General features: G+C 33.1%; 1 protein-coding gene across 1 annotated transcript in view; it reads left to right on the forward strand.

Moving 5' to 3' along the window:
- The window catches only part of LOC141550392 (phospholipid-transporting ATPase ABCA3-like), a 234,350-nt gene that overhangs the window by 94,791 nt on the left and 122,285 nt on the right, over positions 1-17,274 (forward strand). The window contains 1 exon segment of the mRNA XM_074280992.1: positions 3,886-4,020. Within this exon segment, the coding sequence (XP_074137093.1) occupies positions 3,886-4,020 (135 nt within the window).

The raw sequence follows: 17,274 nt of genomic DNA on the forward strand, positions 1-17,274 counted from the left end.
GGAGAATGGTTGGGTAAATTACGGTATATGAATGTTATGGAATTATTATTCTTTAAGAAATGACCAGCAGGATGAATATAGAGAGGCTTGGAGAGACTTACATCAAGTGATGCTGAGTGAAACAAGCAGAACCAGGAGATCACTATGCACTTCAACAATGATACTGTATGAACATGTATTCTGATGGAAGTGGAAATCTTCAGCATAGAGAAGAGCTAATCCAATTCCAATTGATCAATGAGGGACAGAATCAGCTACACCCAGAGAAGGAATACTGGGAAATGAGTGTAAACTGTTTGCATTTTAGTTTTTCTTCCCAGGTTATTTTTACTTTCTGAATCCAATTCTTCCTGTGCAACAAGAAATTTGGTTCTACACACATATATTGTATCTAGGATATACTATAACACATTTAACATGTATGGGACTGCCTGCCATCTAGGGGAGGGAGTGGAGGGAAGGAGAGGAAAATTCAGAACAGAAGTGAATGCAAGGGATAATGTTGTAAAAAATTACCCATGCATATGTACTGTCAAAAAAAAAGTTATAATTATAAAATTAATTTTTAAAAATTTAAAATAAATAAATAAGAACTTGTTAATCACCTCTAGTCCTTGGGCGGGGGGGGGGTGCCTCTGGCTTCACTTCAGCTCTATTCTCTGACTTTCCTGTGAGCACCCTCAGCCCTGCCCCACTGCTTCTGCAATCATGGGCTTCTTCTCCTTCTCACCCAGACCATTTCTCAGTAGCACAGGAGGGCCTTCCCAGCAGAAGTTCCTGAAGTCTTCCCAGGCTTCCCACATGGTCCAAAACTTCATCCTGGGGTCTTCAGGTCTTTTCAAGTTGTAGGAGGATCCCTGTCCTACCCCAAGTCTTATTTGTTTTTCACCAGTCTTTGTTAGCCTTGCGGTACAATTTTGTTTGTGGGGAAAATTTGGAGAACTTGGAATTTTCTGACCTACTCCACCATCTTCCCAGAATCGTTCCTCCTCAATTTCTTTTTCTAAGATAGGGTTATTTAGGTATTCTATTTTCTCTTCTGTTCATCTGGGCATTTAATTTTATAAATATTCATCTATTTCATGTAGATTGTTAGATTTATTGGTATATAATTGGGCAAAATAGCTTCTCATAATTGCTTTTACATCAATTTTTTTTTTTAATATCAGTTCACCTGATGGTAAATTCAACTTGTTTATTTTTGATACTGGTAATTTGATTAAATTATTTTATTTTTTCATAAGATCAGCTGCCTATTTTACTTACTAGTTAAGCAGTGGTTATTTTTTCTTTTGTTTTGTGCTTACTTTAAATTTTATTAATTCTCCTTTGGTATTCAGGATTTCTAATTTGGTGTTCAATTTAGTATTATTAATTTATTCTTTTTCTAGTGGTTTTTTAGTTACATATCCTACATAATGTAACATACTATCACATGCTGTAATCAGAGTTTCTATTCCCTTGTAGCCACAAATATTTTTTTGTGCCATGATTGTGACTAGCGTCACTACTTCCTTGCTACCACAAATTCTCCTCTCCATTTTAGAACTGTATATGGGCCCTAGAGTTGCACTGTGCCAACACAGGGATTGTTGTAATCTTGCCATCTCTGGACTGACAACTCCCAAAACTGTTGCTGCCACTGTTATTGCCACCAGGGCTCACCCCTGCTATTGGTGCTGCATGTACTATGGGCCAGCTTCCACCCCAGGATCGTAAACCTCTTCTTCTGACTTCCTAAGTTGTCTTGGCCTAAAAATTGGATGACCTTGATTTTTGTTAGCTATGCTTGCTCAGATTTCTACTTTTGCATTATTTTAAAATATTTGGAAGGGAACGTTGGGAGAGTTTAATTGGGCTGCTGACTCTTCTCTGCCATCTAGGCTCTACCCCAAAGAAAGTCTCAACTGTTGTTTTGTTACCTTTTCTTCTCTTTTGCCAGATTTTTCTTCCATTTAATGCATTTTTTTGGTATTCCAAATATGTTCATCTCATGTTCTCTTTTCTACAGAGATTTTGTACAGTAAATTTAATTTTTTTCAAATCTACTAATTGAGTTATTAAATTATCCATTCAGAATTCTCTGTTCCATTCTTTTGTCATTCTAGTTTCTTCTTTTATGGATTCCATTTTTTTTCTGGATTCTAGACGTCCTTGTTGCTATTCCATGCTCTCTTAAATTCTACAGGAGTCTGTATTTCATCAGTCATTGACTCATTTTCAATTGCCTTGCAATATTTATTAAAAGAATTTTATAATCTTTATTTAAATTACTTGTTCTTTAAATGGTTTGGCACTTGTCAATGTTGTAAAATTACCCATGCAAATATATCTAAATAAAAACTATTAAAAAATTACTTATTCTTCCTGCCTAAAAGGCATATTTAGAATCCTCTATGTTGATTTATCTCCAGTGCTCTGGAATTTTATTGATTTTTCTCTTGGGATATTTATTTAATATATATTCTATGTTGATTTATCTCCAGTGCTCTGGAATTTTATTGATTTTTCTCTTGGGATATTTATTTGATATATATTTTGGGATTTTATTTTTTCCTTATGAAATCTTTGTTATTTCAACCTTATTTTTACATTCTCCCCTTCCCCATTTACTTTTTGATTTTTCAGCCTTTGCTGGTAAATTGTTAAGCTGTCTCAACTTCTGACTGTTGGGTGATTTAGGATCACGAAGTCTGTTGGGAAGAGCTAGAAAGTGAGTGCTTTGAGAATTAGAGTTCTCCACTCTTATTTAATAAAGATTTTATTTTGTTAGGATTCTCTCTTTTTGTCCTATTAATTTGCCTGTGATTGCTAAATATGTTGTACAAAAATTCTTTTTTGGGGAGTAGGAGTGTTGGTGAGGGGTTAAAATCTCAAAATATTTGGAGAAAGAGACAAAGTTGCCATCTTGCAGATAGTGTGATTCAGAAGTCTGATTTCATTCATTCTTTACAAGTTTAATGAACCTGGAACCATAACTATCATGGGCATTGTTAGAAGCAAATGAATATTTTAGGGACCATTGAAACATGAAGGAGAACAATATGTTCTTGTTTGTCTGTCATTCTCAAAGAGGACCATCACATCAGAGAGGTGATGCCATGAGATGCAGGTAAATTGGATTTAAGGAAGGGAGGGCTGGGCAAGGTCACCTGCCTCACTTTCCTTCCAGAGCCATGGACTAGAAAATCCAGATGCCCTGGATGCAGTAGGAGATCTTGTTCTTTTTGAGCTAAGGTCCTTCCCAGGTCTCAGTTTGACTGAGGCAGCATTCATTAGTTGATTAAGGCTAGTAATAATGAGGCAAAATATGGCTCTTTATCTGCCCAGAGGAGAACAAGTATGTATGATTGAAAACCTAAAATTTCTAAAAGAATTGGTTTCAATATGTATAATGATTTCCCCTGATAATTATCCTGGGATATATTAAATAAGTTATTTATATGTGTCATCTTCTTTTTGTAGTATAAATATTTTCACAGTTGAATCTGTGTCTTATTTACATTTGCATTCTTGGTACTTAACAAGTTGTTTTTAGAATTATTATTAAATTTTTGAATGACCATGGAAAACAAGGAAAGCAAATCTTTCCAATTATTTCTCCTTCTAGTTTCTATCATGGCTTCTCTGCCATGATATCATTCTTGGCTTTATTTTCTCTCTCATTTAATTATTTAAATCAGTGTCATTTTCCAAAGAGTATTTTGGCATTAAATATAGACATTCAAATCTAAGGAAATTTTAGAGTGAAAATTTGATATATTAAAGTTTGTTCTTTTTGTCAGTTTCAAAAGTCAAAATTAGCAAAGTTATTTTATTTCCAACTGTTTATATGTTTCATTGTTAATTTTTGTAATTGTAATTAAATTTTTATTTCTTTCCTAGAAATCCTACTGGTATGGGACTTCAGCAGCTACTGAAAACAAAAACATAGAATCTAACATCACTTTTGAAAATCCATACATTGAAGAGGAACCTGTAGGCTTGGAGGCTGGGATTCAAATACAAAATCTCTCTAAGGTATTGGTGCCCTGAGTTTCTTTTCTAGCTAGAACTAAGTCTGTTAACTGGATTTCACTTATTGGCATTTTACTACACTAAAGAAATATTAGGTTCTAATTAATAAAGTCTTGTTAGAGTTTCTTCCTTCCTTGGGAGAAAGTCAAGTGAATAAATTAATTTGTAGTTCACACTACCCATTTTATTTTATTTTATTTTTTCAATTAGCAAACAAATCAGCTTTCCTATTTCCCTCTCATATTTAGAAAAAGAAGAAAAAAAACCCTTATATGAATAGTCAAACAAAACAGATTCTCTTATTGGCCTTGTCCACAAATGTATGTTTTTCTGCAAATTCAGTCTAACACCCTGCAGAAGATAGTAGAGTACTTCCTCATGAAATGTTATGCATTGACCAGACTTTTTAGTCTTTTTGAATTATTTTTGTTTCTATACAAGTCATTCTCCTGCTTTTGCTCATTCTACTCTGTATATCTTCACATAAGTTCTCTATGGTTTCTCTAAAATTCTCTTTCATGTTTTCTTATGGCACCATATTCCATTACATTCATATACTATAGTTTGTTCAGCCATTCCCCACTTGTTGGACACCTTATTAGTTTCTTGTTCTTTACTACAGCATAAAAGGGCTGTTAAAATTATTTTTTGTACATGTGTATCCTTTACCTCTTTATTGAATCTTCTTGGGATATTAAACCTACCATTAGTGTTATTGATAAAGGACATGTATTCTTTAGTGATCTTTGAAAAATAAGCAACAAATTGCTTTCCAGAATTACTGGACCTACTCACAGGTCCCACATTGGTTGTATCACTATGCCTGTTTTCCTATAGCCTCTCTTGAATATATATATTTTTCCAGTTAACTATTTCCCTCATAATTTTAGCATCATGGATTTTGTTTGTACAAAATCTTTCCTAAATTTCTTGTTCTTGTCTTATTATTATAGCTAGCATTTCTTAGGTTGTTATATAATAATGATGATAATGAACATTCTTGCTTTACCCCAATCTTATTATACAGACTTTTAGCTTATCTCAACTATAGATGATATTGGTTTTTGATTTTATATGAATACTATTATGTCATTTATTATTTAAGCAGGGCTTTTTAAACATTTTCCACTGATGACCCCTTTTTACTCAAGAAATTTTTGCATGATCCTGAGTATATAGATATACAAATCAAACATTTATTGATAATATATCACAATTTTATGACTCCCACATTCATTTATGAGAGTCCACATGGGAATGCAGACCACAATTTAAGAAGCTGGGATCTAGAGGCTGGTTTCTTTGCTTAGTTTTTTCCTAGTTGAGGTATGAATACCATATTTGAGTCATAGAGATTTTGATAGGATCCATTCTTTTTTTATTTTTGGAAATAGTTTATGTAACATTAGAATTAATCTTTGAATGCTTCATAGTCTTAAAAATCCATCTAGTCCTGGGGATTTTTCCATGAGAATTCATTTGTGGCTTGCTCAATTTCTTTTTACTGTGTAATGATCTGTTGTCTCTAGGTTGCAACCGTTCTCTGAGGGCAGATCTCTTGGGGGCAGGTTTCTTAGGGAGCTTCTGGAGGCAGTCTTCCTTTCAGTTCTGTTCAATAATCCCAAAATGCAGCCAGGAGCTAAAATCCTTTACTGTCTCTTTTAAAATCTTCTCTCCAGCTCCCTCTAAATCCTCCAGACAGCAGAAAGGTAGATGTGGGAATAAATCAGACTCTGTCTCCGAGAGTGTGGGATTGTGGGTTTCCCAGAATTCAATCCTAGATGTGAATCTCCGGGAAGTCCATGAACAGGCTATTCCTTTAGACTTGTGAATCTGCTGGACTTGTGAATCCACAGGAAGTCTTTTCCTTGACCCAATCCAGACTGACCCTTTCCAGACTCAATGTTGGCTCCTTATATCCTCCCAGAGAAAGGGCTTGTGCTTACTCCATGGGCTTGTGGGAGCTCCTTATATAACCAATGAGCAAACTCTTTTAAAGGTGTTAACTCCTTTCAGAAGTCTAAAGGTGTAAACTCCTTTTAAAGGTGTGAACTAAAAGTGTGAACTCTGAGCTAGAGAATTGTTAAGTACAGACTTACCACCTAGTAATAATCCTAACATTGCTGGAATTAGTTTATTTAAATCCCCTCTTCTGTTTATCTGGATATTTTATATTTTTGTGTATTCATCTAAATTTGCCATTTTATTGGCATATAATTGGACAAAAACAGATGCTTATATTTTTATTTACTTCATTTGCTTTTTCTTTTTTTCCCCACAGCAATTTAGCTTTATTTTTAATCACACTAATAGTTTATCCTTTTTTTCCCCTCAAAAAACAGCTTTTTTTTTTTTTTAATCAGTGCTCACTATTCTTTCATTAACTTTATTCTCAAATCCTTTGACAATAATTCCCCAGACTCTAACAAAGACTGGCCAAGGCCAGCCCCCGTATGTATAATTGTAATTTCTTCCTATCTTCTGAAGATTTCATCCTCACTTATCCTCCATCTCACTATTTTTAATCTTTCCTGTTAATTTTCTCCTTTTCCTGTTGCCCTAAGAAATGCCCGTCACCTTTTTTTCCCAAAAAAATATTTCACTAGATTCTATAATCACCTCGAACTATTATCATATTACTATCCTCCATTTCTCAGGCAAACTTCTTTAAAATGTTATCCATACATATTACTCATACTTCCTTTCCGCCCATTCATAACCATTTGCAACTTGGCTGCCAACATTATTTTTCAACTGAAGCTGCTCTTTCCAGTGATCTTCTAATTTTACCAAATCTGATGGTTTTTTTTTTTTTTTTTTTTTTTTAGTTTCATTTTTGTTGCATCACTGTATAGCTATCACTGTTCATTATCCTCTCCTTTTCTCTTAGGATTTTTTGACCTCTCATCTGTCTGCACACTTAATCATCTCTATTGACTTAGATTCATATCATGAATTGTGAATGTTCCTCATAGTTCTTTCCTGGATCCTTTTGTCTTCCCCTTTTATACTCTTTCTATTAATAACTCCAGAAATTCTCAAGAATTTAATTAATAACTCTTCAGATGACTCTCATTTCTACATATCTAGACTTTGTCTCAGTCCAGAATCACAAATTGCTTAGTAAGATATTAAAATAAATTAATAATCTTTACCCTTAGACCCTCCCTCTTCCATATGATACCTATTCTTTGTGGAAGGCATCATCAGCATATTTCTAGTGTCAGGTTCTTACATTTTTATGAATCACTTTTACATTATTATGAATCACTCTCCCTCATTTCAAATATCCATTAAGTCTCTAAAATGTTACAATTATCTTTCCTGTCTGACTCCTGTTCTCATATGACTATCATCCTAGTTCAACCCTTGATCAACCTTGATTATTGCAACAGCCTTCTAATTGATCTCCCTTCTTTTCTTTCTACTTTAGTAACTTCTATATGAAGTAATTTTTTTTTAACTTTTTAATCAGCCAAGTCTTATGGCTTACTGTTGACCTTCAAAGAACATATAACTTTTTCTCTTTCACTTTTGGAGCCCTTCACAACCTGATTCTAGCCTATTTTTTCAGCCTCACGGGACATTACACCTTGTCCTGCATTCTGCGATTCAGCCAAACTAGCCTTCTTTCTGTAGCTTAACGTCTGTTCCTATCTATCATTTTTTTGCCTTTAACACTGACCATCCCTCATGCTTGGGATATAAGAATGGGATCCTTACTTCCACCTTCTAAAGTGCTTCTCTTCCTTTTTTCCCCTCAGATTTTTAAAAAATTTTTTAATAGTATTATATTTTTCCAAATATAAGCAAAGATAGTTTTTAACATTCACCTTTGCAAATCTTTGTGTCCCACATTTTTTTCTCTTTCTCTCCCCTTATCTCCTCCTCAAGATAGCAAGCACACTGATACAGGTTAAGCATATATGATTCTTTTAAATATAATTCCATATTCATCATGTTAAATGAGAAAAATCAGATTAAAAGAAAAAAAACAAGAGAAAGAAAATAAAAAACAAGCAAACAAACATCAACAAAAAAAAATGAAAATTCTATGCTTTGATCCACATTCAGTCTCCTTGGTTCTCTCTCTGGATATAGATGGCTCACTCTCTCCATCACAGATGATCATCAAATAATCTTTTTGTTACTGTGTACAGTGGTTCTGCTTACTTTACTTAGTATGAGTTCACAAAAATCTTTCCAAGCTTTTTTGAAATCAGCCTGCTTGTTATTTCTTATAGAACAATAATATATCATTATATGTATATGCCATTAGACACTCAGCCATTCCCCAGCTGATGGACATCCACTCAATTTTCAGTTCCTTGCCATTACAAAAAGAGTCCTTTTCCTTTTTTAAAATTATCTCTTTGGGATACAGATCCATTAGAGGTATAGCTGGATCAAAGGGTATGCACACTTTGCTAACCTTTTAAACATAGTCTCCAGAATAATTAGATTAGTCCACAACTCTACTAGCAATGCATTAGTGTCCCAGTTTTCCCTCCGCTCCTCTAACTTTCATCATTGTCTTTTCCTATCATCTTAGCTAATCTGAGTGGTGTGAAATGATACCTCATGTTTGACTTAAGACACTTTTCTCTAATCAATAGTGATTTAGAGCATTTCTTCATAAGATTAGAAAAGATTTTAATTTTTTAATCTAAAAATTATCATTTCATATCCTTTAACCATTTGTCAATTACATAATGACTTCTTATAAATTTGAGTCATTTCTCTATATTTTTTAGAAATGAGTCCTTTATCAGATTTTGACTATAAAATTGTTTCTGCTTCCCTTCTAATCTTGGCTGCATTGATTTTGTTTGTGCAAAAACTTTTTAATGTAATGTAATCAAAATTATCCATTTTGGATTTCATAATGTTCTCTAGTGCTTCTTTATCCATAAACTCCTCTCTTTTCAACATAGCTGAGAAGTAGATTATTTTCCAGTTTTCCCAGGTAATTTTGTCAAACAGCAAGTTCTTATTTTAGAAGCTGGAGTTTTTTGAAATTATCAAACACTAGATTACATTGACTATAGTGTCTTTTAAATCTAACTCATTCCAGTGATTCACCACTCTATTTCTTAGCTAGTACCAAATAGTTTTGATAACTGCTACTTTTATGATATAATTCTAAGTCTGGTACAGCTAGGCCACCTTTCTTTGCATTTTTTTCATTAATTCATGAAATTTTTGATGTTTTATTCTTCAAGATGAATTTTGTTATTATTTTTCCTAGCTCTATAAAGAAATTTCTTGGCAGTTTGATTGGTATGGCACTAAATAAGTAGATTAATTTAGGTAGAATTGTCATTTTTATTATATTAGCTCAGTCTACCCATGAGCACTTGACATTATTCTAATTGTTTAGATCTAACTTTATTTGTGTGAAAAGTGTTATGTAATTGTGTTTATACAGTTTTTGCTTTAGTTCAAACTTAGTTCAAAGTTCAAACAGCTTTGTTTTAGCAGATAGACTCCCAAATATTTTATATTATCTACAGTTATTTTAAATGGAGTTTCTCTATCTCTTGCTTCTGGGCTTTATTGGTAACATATCAAAATTCTGATTATTTATGTTTATTTTATATCCTACAAATGTGCTAAAATTGTTAATTGTTGCTATTGTTTTTAGATGATTCTCTAAATATACCATAATATCATCTGCAAAGAGTGAAAATTTTGTTTTCTCATTACTTACTCTTAAGTACGTCAGTTTCTTTTTCTTCTCTTTTTTCCCTAAAGTTAACATTTCTAATACAATATTGAATAATGGTGGTGATAATGGGCAACCTTGTTTTACTCCTGATCTTATTGAGAATGGTTCTAACTTCTTCCTATTACATATAATGCCTAATGGTTTTAGTAGATGCTACTTATTAGTTTAAGGAAAGTTCCACTTATTCCCTGGCTTTCTAGTGTCTAGTTTATAGGAATATATGTTTAATATTGATATTGCTTCATTATCTATAGTGCCCTTTAGCAAGATAAAATTTCCTTCACTATCTCATTTAATTAGATCTTTTTTTTTTTTTTTTTTTTTTTTTTTTGCTTTTGCTTGATCTGAGGTCAGGATGGTTACCACTGCTTTTTCTATTTCTGTTAAAGCATAATAGAGTCATTCCAGGGTTTCACATTTACTCTGTATATATATTTTCATATCCATCATGCTACACAAGAAAAATCAGATCTAAAGGGAAAAAAATACATGATAAAGAAAAAAAAAAGGCAAACAGTAACAGCAAAAAGGTGAAAATACCATCCTTTGATCCACATTCAGTCTTCATAGTTTTCTCTGGCTATGGATATGGGAATTGCCTTGAAAAGCCTCATTGTTGAAAAGAGCCAAGTGGCGAATTCTTTCAATGACTAATTTACCCTCTGGTTCTAGGATATCAGACAGTTTTCCTTGATGATTTATTGAAAATAAATAAATAAATAAAAGTGAACATAGCATATGTTGATTTATATTCAGTTTCCATAATTTTATCTTCTTTTTAAATTGTGGCTTTCAGGTAGTTCAATAATTCTGATATTATCCTGGACAATTTTTCCTGGAACTATTTTTGAGGTCAGTTATTTTTCAAATGAGGTATTTTACATTTTCTTCTTTTTTTTGTTTGATTAATTTTTAATGTCTCCTTCAGCCATTCACTTCCATTTGTGCAATTCTAATTTTTAGTGAATTATTTTCTTCAGTTAGCTTTTTTTAACCTCCTTTTTAATTGACTCAATTGTACTTTTAAAGGACCTGTTTTGTTTAGTGAAATTTTTTTCTCCATTTCACCAACTCTATTTTTTTTAAGGAGTTTTTTTCTCTTTCCATTTTGCCAAGTTTATTTATTTTTTTTTTTTGTTATACATAAGCGCATTCATTTTTTAAAAACATTATTTCCTTTTGAATCATGTTGAGAACAAAAAATAAGAACAAAAGGGAAAACCACAAGAGGAAAAAAAACGAGAAAAAGTGAACATAGCAATAAGGATGTATTCTGATTCAACATAGAGAAGAGCTAATCCAATTCCAATTGATCAATAATGGACAGAATCAGCTACACTCAGAAAAGGAACACTGGGAAATGAGTGTAAACTGTTAGCATTTTTTGTTTTCCTCCCCAGATTATTTTTACCTTCTGAATCCAATTCTTCCCTTGCAACAACAACAACAACAAAATTCGGTTCTGCACATATATATTGTACCTAGGATATACTATAACATATTTAATATGTATGGGAATGCCTGCCATCTAGGGGAGAGGGTGGAGGGAAGGAGGGGAAAAATTCGGAACAGAAGGGAGTACAAGGGATAATGTAAAAAATTACTTATGCATATGTACTGTCAAAAAATGTTATAATCATAAAATTAAAATAAATAAATAAATAAAAGTGAACATAGCATATTTTGATTTATATTCAGTTTCCATAATTTTATCTTTAGATGCAAATGGCATTTTCCATTCAAAGTTTATTGATATTATTCAAAGTTTATTGATATTACCTTGGATCACTGAAATACTGAGAAACACATTTGTCAGAGTTAATCATCATACAATCTTGCTGTTGCTGTGTATAATGTATTCCTGGTTCTGCTTGTTTTGCCTTGCATCAGTTCATATAAATCTTTCCAGGCCTTTCTAAAATCAATTCTTTCATCATTTTATATAGAACAATATTCCATTACTTTTACATACTTATGGCTTATTCAACCATTATCCACTTAATGGATATCTACTCATTTTCCAATTCTTTGCCATTACAAAAAGAGCTGCTACAAACATTTTTGCACATGTGAGTCCTTTTCCCTTTTTTATAATTTCATTGGAATACAAACCCAGTAGTAGCACTGCTGAATCAATTTTGTAATTGTGTTCATATAGTTCCTTGATTTGTTTTGAAAGGCAGATACCCAGATACTTTATTTTTTCTACCTGAGAAGATCAACAAATTGGACACAAAACTAAAAATGCTAGAAAAAGAACAAATTAAAACCCCCCTGTTAAATACCAAATTAGAAATCCTGAAAATCAAAGGAAAGATTATTAAAATTGAAACTAACAAAAATATTGAACTAATTAATAAAACTAAAAATTGGTTTTAGGAAAAAAACAACAAAATAGATAAACTTTTGAACTATATTACTAGCATCAAAAATTAAAAGAGTGAATTTACCGTGATGAAGAACTTTTTTTTTTTAAACTCAAAAAACATTTTAATTAAATGTTAAAAATTACCTTTACAAGTAACTGGAAAAAATAAAACATTATTTTAAAAAACATTTCTATTGGCTTCTCCTTCATACTTGAAATTATGATTGGACAAATATTTTCCTCAGTCATCCCCTCTTCATTTTTGAGTTACAGGAAGATGTATATGTCTTCCTGTTGCCCATGTGAGGGCCTGAATCCTAATTCTTTTGTCTCTTTCAAAGCCTTCCTCCAACAATAATCTCGTTTCTGGTTTTTGCATCTTTAGGCCTTCCTTTTCTATTGAATTCTTCTATTGACCTAAAATATCACCAGTTCTTCTATATTCATATGCACACACACATACCTACATTCATATATAATATCTATACAACATACATACATACATGCATATCTCTCCCTTCTACATCTTTCTTTATTCTTTATTATTTATTTCTCTCACTAACAGATTTCTGGGAAAAGTATTTTAAGTCATCCATTCACTCCTCAATCATTTGAAGCTACTTTTGTACCATTCTCCTATTCAAACTGCTTGTTCTTAGGTAAGCAAAGAACTTCCAGTCCCTGGATTTTTTTTTTTAATCCTTATCCTCCTTGACTTCCTTCTCAGCTGCACTATACCTTCTTAAAATCAACAACTCCCTTTGTAGTCTTTTTTTTAAAATTTATTTTATTTTATAATTATAACTTTTTTTTGATAGTACATATGCATGGATAATTTTTTACAACATTATCCCTTGTACTCACATCTGTTCCAGTTTTTCCCTTCCTTCTCTCCACTCCTTCCCTAGATGGTAGGCAGCCCCATACATGTTAAGTATGTTATAGTATACCCTAGATACAATATATGTGTGCAGAATCAAATTTTTTGTTGCACAGGAAGAATTGGATTCAGAAGGTAAAAATAACCTGGGAAGAAAAACAAAAATGCAAACAGTTTACGCTCAAACAGTGTTCCTTCTCTGGGTGTAGCTGATTCTGTCCATCACTGATAAATTGAAATTGAATTAGATCTTCTCTTTGTTGAAGATATCCACTTCCATCAGAATACATCCTCATACAGTATCATTGTTGAAGTATATAATGATCTCCTAGTTCTGCTCATTTCACTCAGCATCAGTTCATGTAAGTCTTAACAAGCCTCTCTATATTCATCCTGCTGGTCATTTCTTACACAACATAACACTCATATACCACAATTTACCCAACCATTCTCCAATTGATGGGCATTCATTCAGTTTCCAGTTTTTGGCCACTACAAAGAGGGCTGCCACAAACATTTTGGCACATACAGGTCCCTTTCCCTTCTTTAGTATTTCTTTGGGATATAAGCTCAGTAGTAGCACTGCTGGATCAAAGGGTATGCACAGTTTGATAACTTCTTGGACATAATTCCAGGTTGCTCTCTAGAATGGTTGGATTTGTTCACAACTCCACCAACAATGCATCAGTATCCCAGTTTTCCCACATTCCCTCCAACATTCATCATTATTTTTTCCTGTTATCTTAGCCTATCTGACAGATGTGTAGTGGTATCTCAGAGTTGTCTTAATTTACATTTCTCTGATGAATAGTGATTTGGATAGTTTCAATTTCATCATCTGAAAATTATCTGTTCTTATCCTTTCACCATTTATCAATTGAAGAATGGCTTAATTTCTTACAAATTAGAGTTAGTTCTCTATATATTTTGAAAATGAGGCCTTTATCAGAACCTTTAAATATAAAAATGTTTTCACAGTTTGTTACTTTCCTTCTAATCTTGTTTGCATTAGTTTTGTTTGTACAAAATCTTTTTAATTTCATGTAATCAAAATTTTCTATTTTGTGATCAATAATGATCTCTAGTTCTCCTTTGGTCACAAATTCCTTCCTCCTCCACAAGTCTGAGAGGTAAACTATCCTATGTTCCTCTAATTTATTTATGATCTCGTTCTTTATGCCTAAATCATGGACCCATTTTGATCTTATCTTGGTGTATGGTGTTAAGTGTGCATCCATGCCTAGTTTCTGCCATACTAATTTCCAGTTTTCCCAGCAGTTTTTGTCAAATAATGAATTCTTATCCCAAAAGTCGGGATCTCTGGATTTGTCAAACACTAGATTGCCATAGTTATTCACTATTTTGTCCTTTGAACCTAACCTATTCACTGATCAACTATTTCTTAGCCAATACCAAATGGTTTTAGTGACTGCTGTTTTATAATATAGTTTCAGATCAGATACAGCTAGGCCACCTTCATTTGATTTTTTTTTTCATTAATTCCCTTGAAATTCTTGACCTTTTGTTCTTCCATATGAAGTTTTTTTTGTTTTGTTTTTTGTTTTTCCTGAGGCTGGGGTTAAGTGACTTGCCCAGGGTCACACAGCTAGGAAGTGTCTGAGACCAGATTTGAACGCTGGTCCTCCTGAATTCAAGGCTGGTATTCTATCCACTCTGCCACCTCTGGCCCCTCCATATGAATTTTGTTGTTATTTTTTCTAGGTCATTAAAATAGTTTCTTGGGAGTCTGACTGGTATAGCACTAAATAAATAGATTAGTTTAGGGAGAATTGTCATCTTTATTATATTTGCTTGGCCTATCCAAGAACACTTAATGTCTTTCCAATTATTTAAATCTGACTTTATTTTTGTGTCAAGTGTTTTGTAATTTTGCTCATATAATTCCTGACTTTCCTTTGGTACATAGATTCCCAAATATTTTATACTGTCAACATTATTTTGAATGGAATTTCTCTTTGTATCTCTTGCTGTTGCATTTTGTTGGTGATGTATAAAAATGCTAAGGATTTATGTGGATTTATTTTGTATCCTGCAACTTTGCTAAAGTTGTGGATTATTTCTAATAGCTTTTTAGAAGAATCTCTGGGATTCTCTAAGTATACCATCATATCATTTGCAAACAGTGATAGTTTGGTTTCCTCATTACCTACTCTAATTCTTTTAATCTGTTTTTCATCTCTTATGCCGGAAGCTAGCATTTCTAATACAGTATGAATAGTAATGGTCATTGTGGGCAACCTTGTTTCATTCCTGATCCTACTGGGAAAGGTTCCAGTTTATCCCCATTTCATATGATGCTTATTGGCAGTTTTAAATATATGCTCCTGACTATTTTAAGGAATAGTCCATTTATTCCTATACTCTCAAGTGTTTTTATTAGGAACAGATATTGGATTTTGTCAAATGCTTTTTCTGCATCTTTTGAGATGATCATATGGTTTTTGTTAATTTGGTTATTAATATGGTCAATTATACTAATAGTTTTCCTAATATTAAACCAGCCCTGAATTCCTAGTATAAATCCTATTTGTCATAGTGTATTATTCTGGGGATGATTTTCTGTAGTCCTTTTGCTAATATCTTATTTAAGATTTTAGCATCAATATTCATTAGGGAGATTGGTCTATAATTTTCTTTCTCTGTTTTCAACCTACCTGGTTTAGGTATCAGTACCATGTCTGTGTCATAAAAGGAGTTTAGTAGGACTCCTTCAATCCCTATTTTTGATGAAGAAATTAAAGCAATAATTAGAAGCTATTTTTCCAACTCTATGCCAAAAAATTTGACAATCTAATTGAAATGAATATTTGACAAATTTATTTTTAAGAAGTTGTTTTTTTTTAGTATATATGTATACATATTTTTTTCCAGTTCACATATTTATTTTTTAATGAATTGTTTTCTTCAATGAGTTGTGCTTCCTTTTCCAAGCTGTTGGCTTTCTCCAAAAAACTTTCATAATCTCTTGCATAGTTCTCATTTCTTTTCCCCCTTTTTCTTCTATCTCTCTTTTAAGACCCTTTTTGAACTCTTCCAATAGACCCTTTTGAGCTAGAGTCCAGTTCACATCTCCTTTTGAGACTTAATTAAAGGCATTTTGCCTTTTCTGTCCTCTTCTGGGTTTGTGCTCTGATTTTCCCTGTTTCTGAAAAGATTTCTATAGTTTGTGTTCTTTTTGCTTTTTAAGTCATTTTTAAAAGTTGAGCTCTGCTGCTGGGCACAGAGAGATTGTCCCAAGTTCTCTATTGTCCCAAGCTTCCTTTGCAGTGCACTTGGGTATCTCATGGTCTGCACTGGGGCTGGAGGTGCTGCAGCCTTCCCCCAAGCACTGGGTGGGCCTGGCCAAGTCCTGCCCACTATTGGGGTTGGGGCTCACAGTTTGACTTCTGTAGTTGCATTGGAGGCCTCACAGCTGTCCTGCTAATCTGACTGGTTTTTTGAACCAGTAGCCAACACTGCTATACTTTGGCTAAAAGTTAGCTTCCCTGTGCCAGCCCTTCCCATTCCTGCCCAATTGAGACAGACCTTTCCTAAAGTCCTTCCAAGAGATCTTAAACAGGAATATTGCTGCACTCTGAATGTTTGTGAGTCCTGTCACTCCAAAATCCATTCAGAGGCTTGATCCAGTGTTGATTCTGAGGGAAGCCAGAAAGAGCTCAGGCAAAGTCCTGTCTGCTCTCTGCTATCTTGGCTCCATTTGTCCCCTCTGTTCCTTTAATATGCAGGTTAGACACCATCTTGTGCATGAAGTCTTTACTGGTCATTCTCCCCCATCTCTTCCATTATACCCCATACTGTTAGTACTCTTTCCCAGTTAGGATGCTTCTTTGGTCTTCTCTTTCCACAGTGCTAATAAGAGTTTTCATTCTATTTACCTGCAGTCCTGCTGACTTCTCTTGTAGAACTCATTTTCCATTGTCCATAATCTTATATTCTTTTGAGATCATTGCTGTAGTAAAAGTAGGAGATTTGGATTCCTATGGGTCTAACCCTAAGCTAACATTCTCCTTTATCTTACTCAATAACTGTTGTTTTGTCATCACAATGAATTTTTTTCTATTTTACTTACCATTTCTTATTGAGTTTCTAGATTTCTATTTTTGTCCTTATTTCAGGATTAACAATTTTCTAATTTTTTGTAGTTTCAATTGTATACTCAAATATTCTATTTTTTATTTATTTCTTTTGTTAATATAAGAGCTTAAAGGGGGCAGCTAGGTGGTGAAGTGGATAGAGCAACAGCCTTGAAGTCAGGAGGAC

This window comes from Sminthopsis crassicaudata, chromosome 1 (genome assembly GCF_048593235.1).
Source record: "Sminthopsis crassicaudata isolate SCR6 chromosome 1, ASM4859323v1, whole genome shotgun sequence".
Classification (NCBI taxonomy): Eukaryota; Metazoa; Chordata; class Mammalia; order Dasyuromorphia; family Dasyuridae; genus Sminthopsis; species Sminthopsis crassicaudata.